General features: G+C 49.2%; 2 protein-coding genes across 3 annotated transcripts in view; both read right to left on the bottom strand.

Moving 5' to 3' along the window:
* The window catches only part of LOC140402289 (calpain-9-like), a 39,209-nt gene extending 35,201 nt beyond the window's left edge, over positions 1-4,008 (bottom strand). The window contains exons 1-4 of one of the 2 annotated variants that reach the window (XM_072489953.1): positions 3,620-4,008; positions 1,781-1,850; positions 816-934; positions 449-582 (exon numbers count right to left, since the gene is read on the bottom strand). In XM_072489953.1, the coding sequence (XP_072346054.1) occupies positions 449-582; positions 816-934; positions 1,781-1,850; positions 3,620-3,844 (548 nt within the window). In that variant the 5' untranslated portion in view covers positions 3,845-4,008. The remainder of the gene's footprint in view (positions 1-448; positions 583-815; positions 935-1,780; positions 1,851-3,619) is intronic. The other variant, XM_072489952.1, reaches the window with a different exon arrangement.
* A 3,529-nt stretch (positions 4,009-7,537) lies between these two features.
* On the bottom strand, positions 7,538-19,959 carry eif3k (eukaryotic translation initiation factor 3, subunit K). The gene is made up of 8 exons (XM_072489954.1): positions 19,783-19,959; positions 17,733-17,831; positions 16,822-16,942; positions 14,862-14,936; positions 13,892-13,958; positions 12,957-13,034; positions 8,820-8,945; positions 7,538-7,655 (listed from the first exon to the last, which is right to left on the bottom strand). The coding sequence occupies exons 1-8, from the start codon at positions 19,839-19,841 to the stop codon at positions 7,624-7,626; spliced, it is 657 nt and encodes a 218-aa protein (XP_072346055.1). The 5' UTR covers positions 19,842-19,959; the 3' UTR covers positions 7,538-7,623.
* Between the last annotated feature and the right edge of the window lie 3,652 nt (positions 19,960-23,611).

Consider the following 23,611-nt stretch of genomic DNA (forward strand, 5'->3'; position numbering starts at 1 on the left):
CAGACACAGGGTTGATTGAACATCACACCCACCACGTGGATTGTAGCAGACTGGTTAGTCAGTCTGAGTAGCTATTGCAGGATTTACAGTCGCGTCAAATCCAAGTAGGAGAATGGTTAACAGTGATAAACGTGTTAAAGCTATCTCCAAGTCTGAACCTTCCTTTGTCAGAGTGCACATCAAGGAAGCAGCTTATGCTACGACAAGAAGCATAACAAAACACAGACCAGCTTTTTAATTCCAGCTTTTTAATTCCAGAGCTTTTAAAATTTTGAACTCCACCTGCTGTATCTCGCTCCCCTGCGTCACCGTGGAAGAAGAAATGTATTCAATTTTAACCCAGATAATTAGTTCTGAACTCCCAAGGGATTGAGGCCTTGTCTACGCAATATCTCCTCAAAGGACAATCCCCTCATTCCAGGCACTACCATTCTCAGGTCACACTTACTTGGCGTAGGCCTTCTCCAGGAGTGGGCTCCAGAACTCATTGTTATCCTTGGAGTACAGGAATGCCAACTTATTGTTAATGGTGGGCAGGCGATCATCCACCACGACCTCAATCCACTGCCCGTACTGCCAGAACTTGGAAAAAGACAAAACAAACAGAACATCAGGAAGTCCGGCAGCACTGACTCAAATCTCTCACGGGGTTGCATTCAAAGTGTCAGCCTAGATTTGAGGCTCAGGTCCCGAGTGCAGGATTTGAACCCACAACCTTCTGACGCAGTGCTACCCACTGAGCAACAGCTGACACCTGGCACCCATCGAACACTGGCGCATAGGAGGCATCAGGCAGATGCATAACTGAGGCTTACCTTAAAGACAAATCGTCCTGTGTAACCTTGCCCAAAGCCCTGGTCGGGGGGTATGACCTTTTCCATCACACGCTTGTTGAGGCTCAGGCAGGCGATGACGGACAGGAACCAGCAGTCACCTGACAACAAGGATAGGCACACGTTAAACCACTACCCCGATTGCTGCCAGCTAACCTTGGCACAGATGGAAGCTCAGAATTAGCCCTTCCAAACCTATTGTGGCCAGTATGGGCGGCGCAGTAGCACCGCGGTTAGCACTGTTGCTTCACAGCGCCAGCGTCCCAGGTTCGATTCCCGGCTTGGGCCACTGTCTGTGCGGAGTCTGCACGTTCTCCCGTGTCTGCGTGGGTTTCCTCCGGATGCTCCGGTTTCCTCCCACAAGTCCTGAAAGCTGTGCTGTTAGGCAATTTAGACATTCTGAATTCTCCCTCTGTGTACCCGAACAGGCGCCGGAATGTGGCGACTAGGGGCTTTTCACAGTAACCCCATTTGCAGTGTTTTTTTTTAATTTAGAGTACCCAATTAATTTTTTCCAATTAAGGGGCAATTTAGCGCGGCCAATCCATCGACCCTGCACATCTTTGGGTTGTGGGGGCGAGACCCACGCAGACACGGGGAGAATGTGCAAACTCCACACGGACAGTGACCCAGAGCCAGGATCGAACCTGGGACGTCGGCGCTGTGAGACAGCAGTGCTAACCACTGCGCCACCGTGCTGCCCTCATTGCACTGTAAATGTAAGGCCACTTGTGACAAGAAAGATTATTATTATTAAGTTTGCAAGAGATGCTGAAACTCAAACATTTCACTGTCACACTTCCCTTTGGGGGGCAACGAGGCCATTATCCAGTTCACAGCACCTCCCGGACAGTTTTCCCAGGGCTCATTTTTCCAAACACACTCTCTCTCTCCCCCCCTCCCCCATAAGGAATGCACTTAAATTTAACCAGATCGCTGGTTCTCACCCAAGGATCCCTGGCAGATGTCAGTTCTGGTGGTTCCATCAACAATGAACTGGGGATTGGCGCAAATTTCCTGTTGAAAGTAAAGCATCATAAAAATAATTTATGGCAATATATAGCTGTGTTGATTTAGAATTTATGGCAGATAGTGTTGAGGATTGTCAGAGGATACAGCAGGAAACAGATAGGTTGGAGACTTGGGCAGAGAAATTGCAAATGGAGTTTAATCCGGACAAATGTGAGGTGATGCATTTTGGTAGGTCTAACATAGAGGGGAAATATACCGTAAATGGCAAAACTCTTAGGAATATAGAAAGCCAGAGAGATTTTGGCGTGCAGGTCCACCTATCTTTCAAAGTGGCAACACAAGTGGACAAGGTAGTCAAGAAAGCATATGGAATGCTTGCCTTCATTGGACAGCTATGATGTGGAGATGCCGGTGTTGGACTGGGGTGAGCACAGTAAGAAGTCTTACAACACCAGGTTAAAGTCCAACAGGTTTGTTTCGATATCACTAGCTTTCGGAGCGCTGCCCCTTCCTCAGGTGAATCATTGGACAGGGCATCAAGTATAAAAACTGGCAAGTCATGCTACAGTTGTATAGAACCTTGGTAAGGCCACACTTGGAATATTGCGCACAATTCTGGTCGCCACAGTACCAGGAGGATATGGAGGCTTTGGAGAGGGTACAGAGGAGGTTCACCAGGATGTTGCCTGGTCTGGGGGGTTATGTGGAGAGGCTGAATAGACTCGGACTGTTTTCATTAGAACGATGGAGGTTGAGGGCGACCTGATAGAGGTCTACAAGGTTATGAGGGGCATGGATAGAGTGGATGGGCAGGCTATTTCTCAGGGTGGAGGGGGTAGTCACCAGGGGGCATAGGTTGAAGGTCCCTGGGGCAAAGTTTAGAGGAGATGTGCGAGGCAGGTTTTTTACACAGAGGATGGTGAGTGCCTGGAACGCGTTGCCAGGGGAGGTTGTGGAAGCAGATACATTAACGGCGTTCAAAAGGCATCTCGACACATAGAGAGGGCTGGTTTAGCTCAGTGGGCTAGACAGCTGGTTTGTGATGCAGAACAAGGCCAGCAGCGCGGGTTCAATTCCCGTACCAGCTTACCTGAACAGGCACCGGAATGTGGCGACTAGGGGCTTTTCACAGTAACTTCATACTTGTGACAATAAAAGATTATTATTATTACACGGGTAGGATAGGTATAGAGGGATACGGCACAAGTGCTGAGGGTTTTGGCCAAGGATGGTATCATGACCGGTACAGGCTTGGAGGGCCGAAGGGCCTGTTCCTGTGCTATATTGTTCTTTGTATCTAGTGTCACAAGTAGGCTTACATTAACACTGCAGTGAAGTTACTGTGAAAAGCCCCTGGTCGCCACATTCCGGCGCCTGTTCGGGTACACGGAGGGAGAATTCAGAATGTCCAATTCACCTGACAAGCACGTCTTTCGGGACTTGTGGGAGGAAACCGGAGCGTCCGGAGGAAACTACAGCAGACACTGGGAGAACGTGCAGACTCCACACAGACCGTGACCCAGCGGGGAATCGAACCCGGGTCCCTAGCGCCATGAAGCAACAGTGCTAACCACTGAGGGTCCAACAATTTGATCCAATCAAATCTATGAAGACCCCAACTCTGTAAATGGAGGATCACAATGACCCCCGCCCCCCCCCCCCCCCCCGCCAGTCTGCTGAATACATTTATAATTGGACAATTAAAAAGGACAAGGTGGGGGGTGTCCTTCTCTGGCTCTGTGTGGACTAGCCCCACACCCCACAGAGCACAATCATACACAGACCCACTCCCCTTGAGGGTCACACTCACTCACCCGGGGTCTCCTCCAGTGGGTGATGTTGATTTGCGAGTTCCCCGCTGGTCCATGGAGAGAGGAGGGGGCAGCGGGGAAGTGCGGGTCCTCAAATAGGGCGAGGGGGCCTGGGGCCGGGGCAGCAGCGGTCCCGGGAGCCGGGAGGACAGCATTCCTCCGCAACACCCAACTCCTGTGCTGGGAACCGGGAATGTTGGCAGCCCCGCTCCAGGGCGCAGGATACATGGTGCAAACAGGACCCCCTCCTGGATACTCCCAGCTCCTCCTGGATATTCCCAGCTGCTCCTGGGTATTCTCAGCTGCTCCTGGATATTCCCAGCTGCTCCTGCGTATTCCCAGCTGCTCCTGGCCAGCCTGTTCCGCAGGAAATTCTGACTCCAGCCCCACTAACTCCAACGTCACGGTGAAGGTGGAGCTCCTTTTCCTGTTTGTAATCTGATCAAAGGCATGACTCAGATTTTATGCAGAGCCGAAGGAGGCCATTCAGCCCATCCAGAATGCACCAGCCCTTGGAAAGAGCACCCTGCTGTGGCCCAAGCTATCCCAGTAAACGCACCTCACCTTTTTGGATACGAAAGGGGCAATTTAGCACAGACAATCCACCTAACCTAGGGTATCACGCTGGCGCAGTGGTTAGCGCTGCTGCCTTACAGCACTGAGGACCTGGGTTCGATCCCAGCCCCGGGTCACTGTGCACATGGAGTTTGCACATTCTCCCCGTGTCTGCGTGAGTTTCGCCCCCGCCACGCCAAATGTGCAGGGTAGGTGGATTGGCCACGCTAAATTGCCCCTTAATTGGGAGAAAAAAAAGAATTGGGTACTTTTAAGTTTATTTTTTTAAAAAAATCCACGCAATTTGCACATCTTTGGTCTGTGGGAGGAAACCGGAGCACCCGAAGGAAACCCGCGCAGACACGGGGAGAAAGTGCAAACTCCACAGTTTCACTGGTACGGCATCAAGGAGCCCTGGAAAAACTGGAGTCAGTGGGATTCTGGGAGTGGGCGGGGGGGGGGGGTACTTTCCTCTGGTTGGAGTCATACCCGGCACAAAGGAAGATGGTTGTGGTGGTTGGAGGTCAATCATCTCAGTTCAAGGACATCACTGCAGGAGTTCCTCAGGGTAGTGTCCTAGGCCCAACCATCTTCAGCTGCTTCATCAATGACCTTCCTTCCATCATAAGGTCAGACGTGGGGATGTTCGCTGATGACTGCACAACGTTCCGCACCATTTGCGACTTCTGACACTGAAGCAGCCCACATGCAAATGCAGCAAGACCTGGACACTATCCAGGCTTGGGCTGACAAGTGGGAGTAACATTTGTGCCACACAAGTGCCAGGCAATGATCATCACCAATATGAGGATCAAATCATTGCCCCTTGATATTCAGTGACATCACCATCACTGATTCCCCCCTTATCAACATCCTGGGGGTTACCATTGACCAGAAACTGAACTGGACTAGCCACATTAATACTGTGCCTCCATGTGCAGGTCAGAGACTGGGAATCTTGCAGCAGGTAACTCACCTCCTGACTCCCAAAGCCTGTCCACCATCTACAAGGCACAAGTCAGGAATGTAATGGAATCCTCTCCACTTGCCTGGATGAGTGCAGCTCCAACACTCAAGGACCTCGACCATCCAGGACAAAGCAGCCCCGCTTGATTGGCACCTCTTCCACAAACATTCACTCCCTCCACCGACAGCTGTGTGTACCATCTACAAGATGCACTGCAGGAACTCACCAAGATGCTTAGGCAGCACCTTCCAAACCCACGACCATTACCATCCAGAGGGACAAGAGCAGCAGATACCTGGGAACCTCACCACCTGGAGGTTCCCCTCCAAGTTACTCACCACCCTGACTTGGAAATATATCGGCCGTTCCTTCAATGTCGCTGGGGCAACATCCTGGAACTCCCTCCCCAACAGCACAGTGGGTGTACCTATACCACATGGACTGCACCTACACCACATGGACTGCAGCGATTCAAGGCGGCAACTCACCACGTTCTCAAGGCCAATTAGGGATGGGCAACAAATGCAGACCTAACCAGCTGCACTCGCATCATGCAAAAATGAATTTGAAAAAACTATCCACAAGCCCAATATTTCTTTCTTGTTACCCAAGTATTTATCTGATTAATACAAGTTTCTCCCCTTCTCCCATGTCCCTTATTTTGCCAATTACATTGAATCTGTGTGCAAAATTAGTGTTGGATGCTGGCACATGTCAATGTATTAAATTGGGTTTTAAGGATAAAACTCTACAAAAATGTTGAGTGATCTTATTGAGTTCCAACCGTGTTTATTTATTTTATTTTCAGGTTTAAATTTTTTTTTAAATACTCAATTCTTTTTTCTCCCAATGAAGGTATAATTTAGCTTGGCCAATCCACCTACCTTGCAGATCTTTGGGTCATGGGGGTGAGACCCACGCAAACACAGGGAGAATGTGCAAACTGCACACGGAGAGTAACCTGGGATCAGGATTGAACCCGGGTCCTTGGTGCCACGAGGTGGCAGTGCTAACCACAGTGCCGCCATTAGGGAGGGCAACAAACATATTGTTTGCACAGAAGGGTTCCTGCATGTTGCTTCCAGTAGGTGTAAATGAGCCATGTTACTTTACCAATTATCTTAATGTGGTTGTTAGTGAAGCTACTGTCACCAATCATGAAATCACATCTGTAGATGGTTTGATTTGGATTTTGCAAGCCCAGGCTGGCTGAGCAGTCTGCACTCTGCCTATCATGGACAACTGAAGGATCAAGATATTATTCCCCTCCCTTCAAGTGTCATGTGTGGGCAGCACGGTAGCACAAGTGGATAGCACTGTGGCTTCACAGCACCAGGGTCCCAGGTTCGATTCCCTGCTGGGTCAGTCTACACGTTCTCCCCGTGTGTGTGCGTGGGTTTCCTCCCACAGTCCAAAGACGTGCAGGTTAGGTGGATTGGCCATGGTGGACTGGCTCAAATTTTTAGACTGTCGCCTAGTCCCAGACTCAGCTGAAATATAAATATATTCTATCTCACGCAAGTTCTTCCTACAGTTCTGAGCAGATTGCTTCTGGATTAGAAAACTTTCTACTCGCTCTCTTACACTAAATTCCTCATCCACCAAAATCTTAAATCTGTCTTTTCTCTTCAAAATTCTGGTCGTCTTTATTTCTTTTCCTTCCTGCTACCTTTCTGGAATGCGTCCTCCTGTTTGGAGATTTGATTTCCGTAAACCTGGAATAATTGTATTTCAGTGCCTGAAAGGTTTTTATTGCGTTATGCCAACACATCACCGTCTATCACATACTGAGAATTCTGTTGTCACACATCTGATTTACAGGACAACACATTTATTTTTATTCTAGAGTACTTTCTTTCCCAATTAAGGGGCAATTTAGCCTGACCGAACCACCTACCCTGCACATCTTTGGGTTGTGGAGATGAAACCCATGCAGACACCAGGAGAATGTGCAAACTCCACACGGACAGTGACCCGGGCCGGGATCGAATCTGGGTCCGGATCGAATCCGGGTCCTCAGCACCGTGAGGCAGCAGTGCTAACTGATAGTGCACCTTTTATAACAAGAATTAAATGTCTCAGATTTGAATCAGCGGAGGTCACACAAGGAGATATTCAGATAGGTGATTAAAATCTTTCTGAAAGAGGCAGGTTTTAACAACCTTTATATGTGGTAAGCGAGGAGTAGTTTAGGGAGCAAATTGCAGAGCTTAAGAGCCTAGGGAGTTGATGAAATGGTGGAGTGACTACAATAAGTGATGCACAAGGGGTGTTTGATGGAACCTTTCAGGGTATGAAGAAAACAAAGCAGCCATTACAGGCGAGCAAAGGAAGATGTCTGCGACTGTTCGTCAAATGGATTCTTCATTCGTCAACTCAATCTGATGACACAATGAGAGTTGTCTCAATCACTTTATTGACAAGAATTACAGAACTACCACATTGGTCAGATAAAAACCCAGACGGAGTTTGGAACATCAGGAGCTCACTGTGATGACGCCATAATGCTAGCCACACCTAGAAACACAAGAAAAAACACTTGTCAGCTCCACATTCTTAATTTGAAAAAAAGCACACTTCGTAAGGATATCGTCTGTCTTTATATGCAGGGAAGCCAGTGGCATTGTCACTGGACTAGTAATCCGGAGTCCAGGGTAATGCTCTTCACCATCCCACGGCAGATGGTGAAATTTGAATTTCATAAATATCTGGAATAAAAAGTCTAATAATAACAACCATGAAACCCATCATCGATTGTCGTAACAACCCGCCTGGTTCACCAATGTCCTTTAGGGAAGGAAATTCGCCGTCCTTACCTAATCTACACATGACACCAGGCCCACAGCAATGTGGTTGACTCTTTTTAAAAAACATCTTTCCAATTAAGGGGCAATTTAGTGTGGCCAATCCACCTACCCTGCACATCTTTGGGTTGTGGGGGTGAGACCCACGTAGGCACGGGAAGAATGTGCAAACTGCTCACAGACAGTGACCTGCGATGTGGTTGATTCTTAACTGCCTCCCCCCCCCCCCCAACTCTGGAATGGCCGAGCGAGACACTCCGTTCAAGGGTGATTAGGGATAGGCAACAAATGCTAGCCCAGCCCAGCAAAACCCACATCCCATGAATTCAAAAAATTTGGACTTGATGGTGTATTTCTTAAAGCTCAATAGTCTGACACCCAGGACTGAGAGGAATCTTCTGTACATTTGTTTGATCAGAGCTGTAGTGGGAAAGCACAACAAGGTGCATTTTGGTGGTGCCTTTAATGCACTAAAATGTCCCAATGTACACCGAGGGACCATTATCAGATAGAAATCTGATAGCCAGCTGGATTGTTCGTGGGCTGGAGAGAGGGAAATCTGCCCTGTATCCTGCTCCCAATAATAATCCAGTGATCACTAATCCCCCCCGACTCAGGGAGCCCGGGTGCGTGACTACCAGCTGAGGGTATGATCGGTTTGAGCCGTTTTGTGTCGTCCGCCCCCCCTCGACTAGGCTGTCCGTGCTCTCATTTTCACAATAGGCAAACAGATGATGTGTCATTAGAATCACAACCTCAGCAAGTCATCGCCACCAGAAAAGGGGAATGCAATCCTTTAATTAACACAGGAAACACAGCCACATTCAAACCGTGCACGCCCTTAGGGCGAGGGACTGCTCTGATGAATAAAACTCACTGTCGAAATCAATCTTTTCCACAATGTTTTTTGGTTTGATACTTTCTTCTTGATTGCAGATGAAGATTTTCTCTGGCTCAGCCTCCGTCCAGCCGTACTTACTCATCCAAACCTGCAGCTGTGCATCTGAAAAATAAAACGTTTTCACACATTGTTGAGACACATCGGGTATCATTTAACTTTTCAATGACAAATTAAAATCCAGAGGACAGCACGCGTCCATCCAACCGCACATCGTGGCCAGATGTGCTGCAGCAGCAGCAGGGAGGTCAGGCTCGGAATGCGACCATACCCATACAGGGAAGGGCTGCATCAAGGTCAGGTACTGTTTTTTAAAAATATATTTTATTACAAACGTATCAAAACAGGTTACAGCAAATAAACACCCCGGGAAACATAATTCCCAACAATTAACTATACCGCCTGAACAGATTTTTTCCCGTTTTCACCCCACCCCGCGACGAACAGCTCCTCAAATACGGTCACAAACATCCCTCACCTAAACTTGCCACGATAAGAATAGTTTTTTAAAAACTAATTTGAGATGTGGGATTGCTGGGAAAGGCAGCAGCTAGTTTACAATCCCTTCACTGCCTGTGAAAGCTTAAGACTACTGAGCACGTTCTGAGGGTGGTTAGGAGTCACATTCAGTCCCATTGGGTTGCGACTGAATTTGGGTATGGGGCAAACAAGATAAGGACAGCAAGTTTCCTTCCTTAAAAGACATTCGTGAATCGTGTTGACTTTTTTTCCGACGGTCCGACAACTTCATGGTTACTTTTACCGAAAACTGCCCTGGCGAGATTCAAACTCTGGATTATCGGTCCAGCAATTTAACCACTGGTTCAATTTAGCTTGGACGCCGAGACTGTGGTGCCAGCTGAGGTGGTTCTTGAGGCCTGCCTTCTCGTCTAGCTCCACAGTGAGCTAATAGCATGAGCAAGAATAGCAATGTTGGGACAATGAGGACACTAGAGAGGGGGTTTGGGGACGACGACCGCATCCGATAAAACTACACAGGCATTCAGTAGACTAGTGTGAGAAAGCAGTCGATCCGTTACTGGCACCAATAAACTGCTCGGCCTTATTTTGAGTACCAGGTGTTCGCTATCCTACATTTTCAGCTATAATTTTATACCGAGTAGGGCAGCACGGTGGCGCAGTGGTTAGCACTGCTGCCTCACGGCGCTGAGGTCCCAGGTTCGACCCCGGGTCACTGTCCGTGTGGAGTTTGCACATTCTCCCAGTGTCTGCGTGGGTCTCGCCCCCACAACCCAAAGATGTGCAGGGTTAAGTGTATTGGCCACACTAAATTGACAATTAATTGGATAAAAGTAATTGGGTACTCTTTAAAAAAAAAAAATTGTACCGAGTCTGGGGAAGCACAAGAGGTGTACAAGTACACAAAGTTTTGCAAGTCTGTTTGAATTGACCTATCATTTTGAATGTGGACCTATGAGCAGTGTAAACTGTGGTAAAGAATCATAAAATACCCATAGTGCAAAAGGAGGCCATTTGGCCCATCAAGTCTGCACCGACTCTCTGAAAGAGTGCCCTACCCAGTCCCACTCCCCTGCCCCATCCCCCGCAACCCCACCTTACCAGTGGACACTCAGGGGCAATTATCTTGGCCAAGCCACCTAACCTGCACATATTTGGACTGTGGGAGGAAACCCACGCAGACATAGGGAGATTGTGCAAACTCCATACAGACCCCAAGGTCAGAATTGAACCCGAGACCCTGGAGCTGTGAGGCAGCAATGCTAACCACTAAAGGATGTGGAGAGGAAAGAGTAAAACCAAGTTTAACGACCACAAACTGACGGTTTATTGATGCATACATAAATAACCAAATTATTGGCAAGTCTTGTTCTACATGTTGCAATAGGAAATCCTTAATGGATCAACAGGAACTACTGTACCAGGGCTTTTTAGAAGGGGAACCAAAACATAAATTTTAATTGATGCCAGGTTTCAAACTTTGGTCCCAACCATGAAGATTTTAACGGTCTGATACTGCAGCTGGAAAAGCAACTGTTTCCTTCTCCTTCCTCCCAAAGGTGTTAATGTATCCTGCAGCCACTCAAATCCAGGTACCCTCAAGCGACTCACCCAAGCAGCAGCCATGCTTCACATAAAGAGTGCGAGGTCGGTCAAAAGCAATACTGGTGTTTAGATTGCAGAGAAATCATCTGATGCACTTCATAATGAAAGCCGAGGATCAGATGTCAAACAATGAGGTTGGGGGTTAAGGTCCAGCTCATTCCGAAGCACCATAGGATCCAACTGAGGAAAAACTGGGGATGTTTCCATGTTTATGTCTTAATTCCGCACTGCTTTTACAAACAGGCCCTGGGGACAGTCCATCATATTTTCACTGTATTAAATAACGCAAGTGAAGGGCCATAATTGAAAAGTGTAAAAAGGAAGATTAGCTAAATCATGAAGTGATGGGGCATCGGCAAGGATTGTTTTAAAATTTTGCAATCACGAGAGAAACAGACCATTGAGCAAGATGTCCCACAGCTTTGAGCTCCATGGCAACACGCCACAAAAGTGGCAAAGGCAAACCACGGGCGGGATTCTCCGACCCCCCCGCCGGGTCGAAGGATCGCCGGGGGGCGGCGTGAATCCCGCCCCTGCCGGCTGCTGAATTCACCGGCGCCGGAGATTTGGCGGGGGCGGGAATCGTGCCGGTCGGCAGCCTCAACCCCCCCCCCCCCCCCCCCGGCGATTCTCTATGGGACGAAGTGCTGCCCGTTCTATGCCAGGCCCGCCGGTGCAAATTGGAGTTGGTCCCTTACTGGCGGGACCTGGCGGCGCAGGCGGGCTCCGGGGTCCTCGGGGGGGGGGGGGGGGGGTTATCTGGCCCGACGCCGGAGTGGTTCCCGCCACTCCACTGCGCCGTTTCTGAGTACCCAATTCATATTTTCCAATTAAGGGGCAATTTAGCGAGGCCAATCCACCTACCCTGCACATCTTTGGGTTGTGGGGGTGAAACCCACGCAGACACGGGGAGAATGTGCAAACTCCACACGGACAGTGACCCAGAACCGGGATCGAACCTGGGACCTCGGTGTCGTGAGGCTGCAGGGCTAACCCACTACGCCACCGTCCTGCCCCTGATATTTCTGACTACAGAACATTGTTATATTTACATTAAATTTAGTTCATAAAAAAATATATGAATTGAAAGTATCCAATTCTTTCGTTTCCAATTAAGCAGCAATTTAGCGTGTCCAATCCACCTAGCCTGCATATCTTTGGGTTGTGGGGGCGAGACCCACGCAGATAGTGACCCAGATCCGGGATCGAACCCGGGTCCTCGGATCCGGGATCAAACCCGGGTCCTCGGCTCCCGGATCGAACCCGGGTCCTCGGCGCCGTGAGGCAGCAGTGCTACGCGCTGTCCATGCTGCCCGTCTAAACTAAAATCTTCCACACTTCCGGGGTCCGTATCCCTCTTATTCCCATCCTATTCATATCCCTGCATCCTCGTCACAAATCACCCTCCCACCTAATTTGGTATCATCTGCAAACTTAAGAGATGTTACATTTTGTTCACTCATCCAAATCATTGATATATATTGTGAATAGCTGGGGTCCCAGCACCGATCCCTGTGGTACCCCACTGGTTACTGCCTGCCAATTTGAAAAGGACCCATTTAGCCCTACTCTTTGTTTCCTCTCTTAAGATATTCTTATGCCTCAACAATGACTGGTATAATAATTCTTTAAAATTATTTATTAGTGTCACAAGTAGGCTTACTTTAACATTGCAATGAAGTTACTGTGAAAATCCCCTAGTCGACACTCTCCGGCACCTGTTCGGGTACACTGAGGGAGAATTCAGAATATTCAAATCACCTAACAGCACGTCTTTGGGGACTTGTGGGAGGAAACCGGAGCACCCGGAGGAAACCCACGCAGACACGGGGAGTACGTGCAGACTTCATACAGTGACCCAAGTTGGGAATCGAACCTGGGTCCCTGGCGCCGTGAAGCAACAGTGCTACCCACTGTGCTACCATCTAAAAAGATTTATTAGCCACGCATTTTACAATTGCACCTCAGCGCAAACCAAGTCCCCTGCAACAAACCAGGGCAATTCCATCTCCCAGTCGCATTAAACCTTACCTGTCAGATCTCCTAACATTTCCGCCAGCAGCCACTTCTCAATTGTTTGATAAGTGATCCCAACGACGTGGCAGATAACTGTGGGAAGAATTCCAACACGTTAGGAGGAGCCATCATAGATAGAATACAACTAAACGGTCTTGCTGGCAATTGAGTCAAACACAAGTATCTGTTTTACGCAAAACCCATCAAAAGACAGCATAACAACTGCTCCAATTCTTCCAACAAAGGTACAACTATCTTCTTAAGATCCCACAAACGGCACTAACATGTTCCCTCACAGATCAGATTTCTGCTCTTACAGAATCATAGAATTGTTACAGCTCAGAAGGTGGCAGGCAATTCATGGACGTTATTCATAAAATCCCTACAGTGCAGAATGAGGCCATTCGGCCTATCAAGTCTGCACTGACCCTTTGGAAGAGCAACCTACCTCGACCCACGGCTGTACCCTATCGCCGTAACCCAGTAACCCCACCTAGCCCATTGGACATTTAAGGGGCAATTTAGCGTGGCCAATCCACCTAATCTGCACATCTTTGGACTGTGGGAGGAAACCGGAGCACCCGGAGGAAGCCCACGCAGACACGGGGAGAAAGTGCAAACTCCACAGTCACCCGGGTCCCTAATGCTGTGAGGCAGCAGTGCTAACCACTGTGCCACCCTCTTACAAACAGGTCCCTGTGACTATAATTACAGGTTATGCTGAGAAGCACCTTAGATCATGTTACGGTTGAGTTGTTGTTACTGCCCGTTGGTGATGACGTCGCCCCTCCTCATCCACTTGTCTCGCTAAGCAATGCCGTAAGAAATCTACTAGTTTAAAACCTACATTGTGTCAGTAGCTGGCAGGCAGAATATTACCCCTTTTGCATGGTTCCCTAATCCATTTCCAGGAAAATCAAAGCAATTTTCCGATCGGGACCTGTACTTACATTTTCGCACGGAATCTTCAAAGCTTGTTATGCCATCAATCAGCTCAGAGTTTTCTTCCAGGTTGCGCTGGGCAGAGAAGTACATTGAAATTAAATAACTGATGTTCCATAGCAGAGGGTAGTGGCTATCATATCACCATCTTATACCAGCTGGTTAATCTCCAGAAACCCAGCGAGTGGTTGGGAGTCTAGAATGCGCTGCCTGGAAGTGTGGTGGAGGCAGGTTCATTCCAAGCATTTCAAGAGGGCGTTAGATAATTATTTGAATAGAAACAATGTGCAGGGGTAAGGGGGAAAGGCAGGGGACTGGCACTAAGTCACAATGTTCCTTTGGCGAGCTCGTGCAGACACGATGGGCCGAATCTGTGATGGAAGGAAGATCTGATACAGAAATTAAACTGTATGATACACAGTTCCTTTTCCTCCCTCCTCTCAATGCACAATGGCAACCACACCATATACACGTCAAAACCCAGCTCCTTTGCAAAGTTGAGGTGACTGATGCATGGGCACTTTAGCAGAAACACGATAAGAGGGGCAAACAAGAGTCAGATATTTTAATCTCGCTGTAGAGAGTATTGGTGTGTCCCATACCATCCCCTCAGCCTCCAGCACTGTCACTTCATAGTCAATCACTGGACAACGTGATAATGGCAAAGTGGCTGCTCTATAATCATTCCTCCACCTGTAGGAAACCATTTAACCTCCAACAGCAGCAAGGATGGCATCAGAAAGGTAGCACATCTGGGAACTGCAGCAGCAAAACTTTGCGCGGTCACACCAGGTTTAAGCGCACTGCTGCATCACAAGGTGGCCCCCATGCCAGAGGCAGAGTTGAACAGAATGCAATACTCAAGCCACATTTCAGCTCTCCCAGCTCCAGTGAGCCCTGCTGCCTTGCACTCAGCAATAAGGTACGTTTACTTGTGAACTTCTAACATGGCAACACTACGGGAGGCACTTTACTCACCCAGAAATCCTGAAAGTGGCAGGTCTCCAGCAGATCACCGAGACTCAGAATCTGTTGGATTGGCCGCTCCTCCTGCTGTTTATGCCCCATTAAGGAAGATTCATTTCACTACTTTAAGCAACGTTCTGTGCCATGGTGAAGAAGTGAGGATTACTTTTGAAACACATCATTCCAGGGGCGGCACGGAGGCGCAGTGGTTAGCACTGCTGCCTCATCGCAACAAGGTCCCGGCCCCGTGGCACTGTCCATGTGGAGTTTGCACATTCTCCCCGTGCCTGCGTGGGTTTCACTCCCACAGCCCAAAAAGATTGGCCACACTAAATTGCCCCTTTCTACCACTGATCACCGGCAGCCACCTACATCGGACAGCCGGGACCAACCATCTGACAACCCTACAAGAGTTAACCGCTTAGAAGACAAGCTTTATCAGGCAATTCGTCACATCCTGATAACCCCACATAATATTTAACAGAGGGGCGCAGGAAGCTTTGGAGCTGGTCTGTCTCTCCTGTGTTAATCTGATCAGCAGGCACCTGGTGGAAGAAGCTGGTGAAAGTCGATCTTCAATATAGGTTTTGACTGTGTAACACAAATGCAGATTTCACAAATGCTTCCCCACGCAGGTGGAAACTGGTTCTTAAACACGTGCCCTAACTTTCCCCCAATTAGTACCACTCGCTCTTAAGCACAACTACAGCATTCACTCAATTGTCACAGAATTTGCAACATCAACACTGTGGCAGTCACTTTGCTGACAGGCTTGGTCATCGCACCATTTGGTACTGCAGTGAGCAGCAGAGCACAGGTATCATAGCAAGGGCTTTATCATCCACCCCCCACTGAATAAATTGTGTTTTTAAAAATAAATTTAGAGTATCCAATTCTTTCTTTTCCAATTAAGGGGCAATTTAGCGCGGCCAATCCACCTAACCGGCACATCTTTGGGTTGTGGGGGTGAAACCCACGCAGACACGGGGAGAATGTGCAAACTCTACACGGACAGTGACCCGGGACCAGGATCGAACCCGGGCCTTCGGCGCCGTGAGGCAGCAGTGCTAACCACTGCCCCACCGTATCACCCTTGAACAAATTGTGTTAACACCAATGCACTCACTATTGTTAGTGGCGGCCTCAAACCACAGCCATCATTGACAGTGAACATGGGGCAGAATGGAAAGAGCAATGAGGGCGGACAGTGCACAGATGAGACAGTGAAGATCACTCCAGCAGAAAGAGAAGCGGAATCAATGCAACTTCTCAGAAGACAGAACTGGCAGAAAATTGCAAAAAGTCCCACAAAAACTGGACAGAATGGCACCAGACCGAACTCCTCTGATGTTATACTGGGTCAATACAATACCAGATGTACAAAACCGCAAGGTTCAAAGTGGGACTTGATCTGGCAACCTTCTGACTCAAAGGTGAGCGAGCAACCCACTGAACCATGGCCAAGGCGAGAGGGTTAGCAAAAATATCAAGAGCCAATAGCCCTGGCACCAAACGTGGGTCTTAATGCCAAAGGATGGCCCAAGGGAGGTAAACAGTTCAATTTTTTTTGAAGTGAGTGGGAAATAATCCTCGAAAGAACTGCCCCTTCCACCAGGCTCTCCTACCCCCCCCCCCCCCCCCCCCCCGGGAGATGAAGGCCTGAGCGCACAGATACATTCGTAGCCCGTTGCTAACAAAAAGCAGAATCTGTTGCAGCACGGTGGTGCAATGGTTAGCACTGCTGCCTCACGGCGCCGAGGTCCTAGGTTCGATCCCGGCCCCGGGTCACTGTCCATATGGAGTTTGCACATTCTCCCCGTGTCTGTGTGGCTCTCACCCCCACAACCCAAAAAGATGTCCAGAGTAGGCGGATTACCCCTTAATTGAAAAAATAATCGGATACTCTAAATTTATATTAAAAGCTGACTCTGACGGTCCTGTGCTGAAGCAGCAGCCTGCTTTGCAAGGATACATGCGTCTGGTCGATCATACATTTGCAGAGGGTGAAATCTGTGTGTGGCAGGTTGGTGAGTGCTTTCAGCAGGATCTGTGCAGTGACAGTGGTCTGGAAGAATGCAGGATTGAACTGATACCTGTGCAAGGAAGAAAAAAGGCAAAAGGGTCACGATGAGAGTCATTTTTGCACATTGTGATTTCCTTTCAGTTAGTCTCCCAGTAGAATAGATCATTACCGACTGAGAAAGACAGCAAACCTGATCCCAGCTCCTGGGCAACGCTGCGTCTAGCAGGTGTTTAAAAAGATTCAAACCTCAAAGCGGTTATGTGTGAAGGGTTTAAAATAGGAGGAAGTGTTTTCACAGACAAGAACGTTAGGAACCAGAAGGTGAAAATTTAAGGCAATTGGCAAAAAAAACGAATGGCGAGAAGGGAAAAGCAATTTTCTCCGCAGTGAGTGTTTGGGATCTGGAATGCACTGGCTGAGGGTGTGCCAGAGGCAGGTTGAATCAAGGCATTATCTGGGCTAGGGGGCAAAGGCAGTGGAGTTACACTGGGTAAATTGCACCTGCAGAGGGCCATCACGGGCATATTGGTCTGAATGGCCTCCTACTGGGCTGTAAGCCTAGCCCAGTTAGTGTGCTACAATTCACCTCTGAAACTTTGGAATGGGGTAAGGGAATCAGGGTTTGGTCTCAATAACAGATGACCTTGCAGCAGTTGTAATTTCACAATGGTGAGATACTAGGAATAGTGAAGGTAGCGAGTCACTAGTTGGATTACGGTCCCAGTAATATGATTGTAACCAACAATCGGCCAGCGCCTTCAGGAAAGGAGAGAAAAGTGGAGCAGGACATCAAAATATTCAGACTTTCAAAATTAAATCAAATCCAGCTGAAGGAAAAACAAAACAAGAGATATACGTACAGTTTCAGAACAGCCAGATTAGCTTCCAGATCATATGCATTCTCCCTGGCCTGTGTTTCCACGTAGCGTTCCAATGTTGCGAGATTCTCAGGGTTATACCTGTGGGGGAGAAAAAAAAAGGACACAATGGGAGCGAGCATTTTCTCACCATAATCCAGAGGCCTGGATTAATAACCAAGGGAACAGGGGAGTTAAATCCCACTGTGGCAGCTTGAGAATTTGAATTCAGTTAAATGAATCTGAAAAGAAAAATGAGTAAAAGATTCTGTTCAGCTGCTGGATTGTTATAAAAATCCAACTTGCTCCTTCAGGGATGGAACCCTGTCACTCTTAAAAGGTCTTAACCATCCAAAGATGCACAGTTTAGGTGGTTTGGCCACGCTAAATTGCCCCTTAGTGTCCAAAGTCAAGCAGTTGAGGTTATGGGGATACAGAGATAGGGTGGGAGAATGGGCCTAGATGCTCTTTTGAAGGGTCAGTGCAGACTCAGTGGGCCGAATGGCCTCCTTCTGCACTGTAGGGATTCTATGGTTGACCATATACTATCCTCAGTTGTATTAAGATCTTCACAACAACAGGAACCTGGGTTCGATTCCCGGCTTGGATCACTCTCTGTGCTGTCTGCACGGGTTTCTTCCAGGTGCTCCGGTTTCTTCCCACAAGTCCCGAAAGACGTGCTTGTAAGGTGAATTGGACATTCTGAATTCTCCCTCTGTGTACCTGAACAAGCGCCGGAGTGTGGCAACTAGGGGCTTTTCACAGTAACTTCATTGCAGTGTTAATGTAAGCCTACTTGTGACAATAATAAAGACCCAACTCCACCTCAACTGGACAACTAGGGATGAGCAATAAATCCCAATCTTTCCAATGACATTCAAAAACAAAGAGAAAACAAAACAAATAACCTGTTTTCAGTGACATTGATGAGGCAGTCACATTGCCCAAGACACTGAGGAGAACTGCCATATTTTCAATAGTGCCAATGGGTTTTTTGACATCGACCTGAACAGTAGACGAGGCCTCACTGTAACATGTCTGATTTTGAGCTCTCCCTCAGCACTGAAGTTTTAACCCATTACGAGTTTGAATCCACAACACTTCCTGGTCATCGATACCCCAGTCACTAATATTCCAGTCACTGATGCCGGAGGGTGAGCTGTGAAATCAGTGGGCAGTACTTGATTTCACAGTAACAAGGCTGCGGGTCCCTGGAGTTGAGCAGGGCTGATGACCATGCCCATGCAGCGATGAGGGAGCACTGCCCTGTTTGAGGTGCCGCGTGTTTCAGAGGAAAGGTTCAGCTGAAGCCCCATCTGCCACGATGATTTTGAAATAGAGCAGAGCCCTGGTGTCCTGGACAATATTTAATCACATAATCAACATCACAAAAACGTTACCCACATCACTCTCGCGTTGCTGTTTGTGGCAAGGGAACCGATTGTCCCGGATTTTACGGGAAAGGTCCAGTAAAAGCACCAATTGGCCGGGGCACTAATTTCCCAGTGACTGCCATGCTGGAGCTGTGCGCCCTGCGCCGTACACACCTGCACTCATTCTCCTCGATACTCCCTCCCGTCTACTCTGGGAGGCACCCCACCCCCGACAGCCCGGGCACGAACCCCGACACAACCCCACCCCCGACAGTCTGGGTCCCACCACCAACAACCCGGGCACGACGCCACCCCCGACAGCCCGGGCATAACCCCACACAGAAAGTGGGAGCAGGAGGCCGTTCGGCCCTTCGAACAGCTTTGCCATTCATTATGATGGTGGCTGATCATCCAACTCAATAGCCAGTTCCCCCCCACCCCTCAAAGTGGGTCACTGTCTCTCCCCCTCCCCCCAGCCAAAAGGCCTCCAATCCTCCTCCTGCACCCTGGCTGTGGGATCTTGCTGTGCGGCTCGGTCATGTTTCCGCCATGCCGGGGGTAATTGCGGGGGTCTCTCCGCCGGCCGCCCCGGGCGCTATGTAAATGCAGCTCGGGGCCATTGTTCGGGCGGCTGCCGGTTGCCAGGCTCCCGGCCGCTCCGCTCCCTCCCTGCCTCTCACCGGTCGATGCCTTTCAGCAGCTTGCCCACATTGGCCCTCATCTGCTCGATAGCGCTCATGGCCGCCTCCCTCCCGCTTCACAGTCGCCGCTTTGGGGCCTGGGACAGACGGCGAGGCCTCGGCTCACGCTTCTCCGCCGCACCGGACAGGGCAAAAGGGAAAGCCGTGAGCGAGCATGCGCAGCTCCGACAGGACCGCGGACTCACCACTCTGCGCGTGCGCAGCTCCGCGCGGACCGCCGGCTCCCCACCCTCCCCGCGTGCGCAGCTCCGCGCGGACCGCCGGCTCCCCACCCTCCCCGCGTGCGCAGCTCCGCCCGGACAGCCGGCTCCCCACTCTGCGCGTGCGTAGCTCCGCCCGGAACGCTGGCTACCGCCTTTGCGCGCGCGCTACACTGGCCGGCCTCTGCGCGTGCGCTCACCCCGTCAATCGCGCTGCAAATGTGGCGCGTGCGCAGCTCCGCCCCGGGCCGCCCGCCCCCCACACGTGCGCCGACTCCAATCGGCTGCAAGAGCGACGCATGCGTACCTCCGGCCGGACCGCCGGCCTCCGCGCGTGCGCCGACCCCGTCAATCGGCCCCAAGCGTGGCGCATGCGCCTTCTTCAGCTACAAATTGCTGGATGTTTAGTGTTTAATCTCTAGCCTCACAGGGGTGAAGGAGCTGACTATTGTTTGTTGTACACATAATAATAATGCTTATTCCTGATAATCAGTCCCATTATTTTATAATAAGAACATGTCTATAAGAACATAGGAGCAGGGAGAGGCCAGTTAACCTCTTCTGCCATTCAGAGATAAGACCATAAAACACAGGAGCAGAATTAGGCCACTCGGCCCATCGAGTCTGCTCCGCCATTCAATCACAGCTGATATTTTCTCATCCCCATTCTCCTACCTTCTCCCCATTACCCCTGATCCCCTTATTAATCAAGAACCTATCTATCTCTGTCTTAAAGACACTCAGTGATTTGGCCTCCACACCCTTCTGCGGCAAAGAGTTCCACAGATTCCCCACCCTCTGGCTGAAGAAATTCCTCCTCATCTCAGTTTTAAAGCGTCGTCCCTTCAGTCTGAGGCTGTGTCCTCCGGCTCTAGTCTTCCCTACTAGTGGAAACATCTTCTCCACGTCCACTCTATCCAGGCCTCTCAGTATCCTGTACGTTTAGTGGGTGACCCACAACCTAACTCCAAAAAACCACTTTTGCCCCATATCCCCTTACACCTTTGGATCCTCCTCTCTTCAGCTACCATACCAGGTTGGTGACCATGGACCTCCATGTTAATCTTGCACTGGATGTCTGGATCATCTTCATCGGTGGTACATTCATCCACTTTGAAAGGCTCTTTAAAAAGATTGCTCTTTTTCTATCTCTGTCTCTTTCACCATCCATCTTTCCCATCCTATCACACTTTCTAAATATGATGACTTCATATGTGCCCAAGAAATTCCTGATCTTGCCAGCAGGTTTCTTCAGCACTTCTTCACTGGTCAGTGAGACGTGACCTGGATACCTTCATTATTCACCTAAAAACATCAACCCTGCAACCTCAAATCTTCTCTGCATTTGGTGAACAAAACTTTACCAATCTCAGGATTACGTTGACAATTGATTTCTAATGACTTGTGGAATTAAGAGTTCCAAACTTTGTGTGCAGAAGTGTTTGCTAACTTTACTCCTGAAAGGTTCTAATTTTGTTGGCCATTACCCCAGTCCTGGACTCCCTGTCCAGCGGAAGTAGTTTAATTCTATCTGTTCCCCTTCATACCTTGCAAACCACAATCCAATCACCTTCCATCATTTAAATTTCATGGTAGTTTGTGTAATTTCTCCTTGTAATTTAACTCTTAGAACTGGTCTCATTCTGGTGAATCTACAACCAACCCAACCCCACCCCCACCAACATCACCACCTCCAAGGTCTAATACATCCTTCCTGAAGTGTACCCAGGACTGAATCAAGCTTTGTATAGTTAAAAAAAAAATTTAGAGCACCCAATTTTTTTTTTTTCCAATTAAGGGGCAATTTAGCGCGGCCAATCCCCCTACCCTGCACATCTTTGGGTTGTGGGGGCGAAACCCACTCAGACACGGGGAGAATGTGCAAACTCCACACGGACAGTGACCCAGGGTCGGGATTCAACTCGTGTCCTCAGCGCCGCAGTCCCTGTGCTAACCACTGCACCACAAGCCGCCCTTCAAGCTTTGTATAGTTGAAGCATGATCACTACACTCTTGCATTCTGGTCCTCAAGATATAAAGGCCAACTTTCCAGAAGCTTTGTTGATTATTTTCTGTACCTGTTTAAAAAAAAATTTAGAGTACCCAATTTTTTTTTTCCAATTAGGGACAATTTAGCATGGCCAAATCACCTACCCTGCACATCTTTAGGGTTGTGGGGGTGAAACCCACACAGACACGGGGAGAATGTGCAAACTTCATACGGACAGTGACCCGGGGCCGGGATCGAACCCGGGTCCTGGATTGAACCCGGGTCCTCGGCACCGTGAAGCAGCAGTGCCATCAAGCTGCCGTTCTGTACCGGTTTATAACATTTTAATTATCTACATATCTGGATCCCAATATCTCTTTGTACATCTAAAATTACACTAACACGAAAGCATAACGTCAGGAGGGGCCCAGGATATACAATCTGCGGGATTCTCGTTCGGTGGGATCCTCCGCTTCGCCGGAAGTGCACCCACACTCGCGGGTTCCCAACGGCATGTGGGTGGCCACAATGGGAAACCCCATTGGCCGACTGCACCGCGCAGGAAAACAGGACTGGCGGGACGGAGAATCCCGCCCAATATTTTTTGCCAATCGCCAGCATGTCCAAAGGGCTACTAGCAGCTATGATGGGCCGAATGGCCTCCATCTATGTTGTATCATTCTATAATTGTATGACAGTGGGAGTTGCGGATGTAGCAACCGGTTCAATATTCATCCGGCTGGTTTATTTATGGGTACACAGTGAGTATACAGCACGATGTTGCACATGCATTCTGCCCCGTGAGGAGGGGCAGACGGTGCACATGCGCAGTCGGCTGAGGGGTTGGAGGACACATGATAGCCAGCCATTGAGACTGTGATTTCATAGAATTTACAGTGCAGAAGGAGGCCATTCGGCCCATCAAGTCTGCACCGGCTCTTCGAAAGAGCACCCTGCCCAAGGTCAACACCGCCACCCTATCCCCATAACCCCACCCAACACTAAGGGCAATTTTGGACACTAAGGGCAATTTATCATGGCCAATCCACCTAACCTGCACATCTTTGGACTGTGGGAGGAAACGGAGCACCCGGAGGAAACCCACGCAGACACGGGGAGGATGTGCAGACTCCGCACAGACAGTGACCCAAGCCAGAATCGAACCTGGGACCCTGGAGCTGTGAAGCAATTGTGCTATCCACAAGGCTACCGTGCTGCCCATCCCCATGCTGATCATCCCCAGTCGCATGTATCTCACCCCCTGTCACGTTTTTCCCTTTCCCGCTGCTAGCACAGACACCGGGCACCGGACACATTCCCCTTCCGTGGTGTGGACGCTTTAAAACCACTCCCTGAAGCCAAGGTGCGAGGTGGAAGGCAATTGGCTGAGACGCTGCATATATTAACATAATTAGGTCTGCGCTGCATACATGATGACGCCCAAACAGTTTACTGATCTATTTTACGGGTCGTTACATTTTTCACGATGCGACTGAACTTCGTTAAAGTCCGAAATTCAAATATAATGTGTAGATTTAAATCTGAAATTAGCCACCCTCATATTAATAGAGATCGATAGTTCGGAGTATAAATACAGCTACCGACACTCGAGTTGGAT

Source organism: Scyliorhinus torazame, chromosome 25 (genome assembly GCF_047496885.1).
Source record: "Scyliorhinus torazame isolate Kashiwa2021f chromosome 25, sScyTor2.1, whole genome shotgun sequence".
Classification (NCBI taxonomy): domain Eukaryota; kingdom Metazoa; phylum Chordata; class Chondrichthyes; order Carcharhiniformes; family Scyliorhinidae; genus Scyliorhinus; species Scyliorhinus torazame.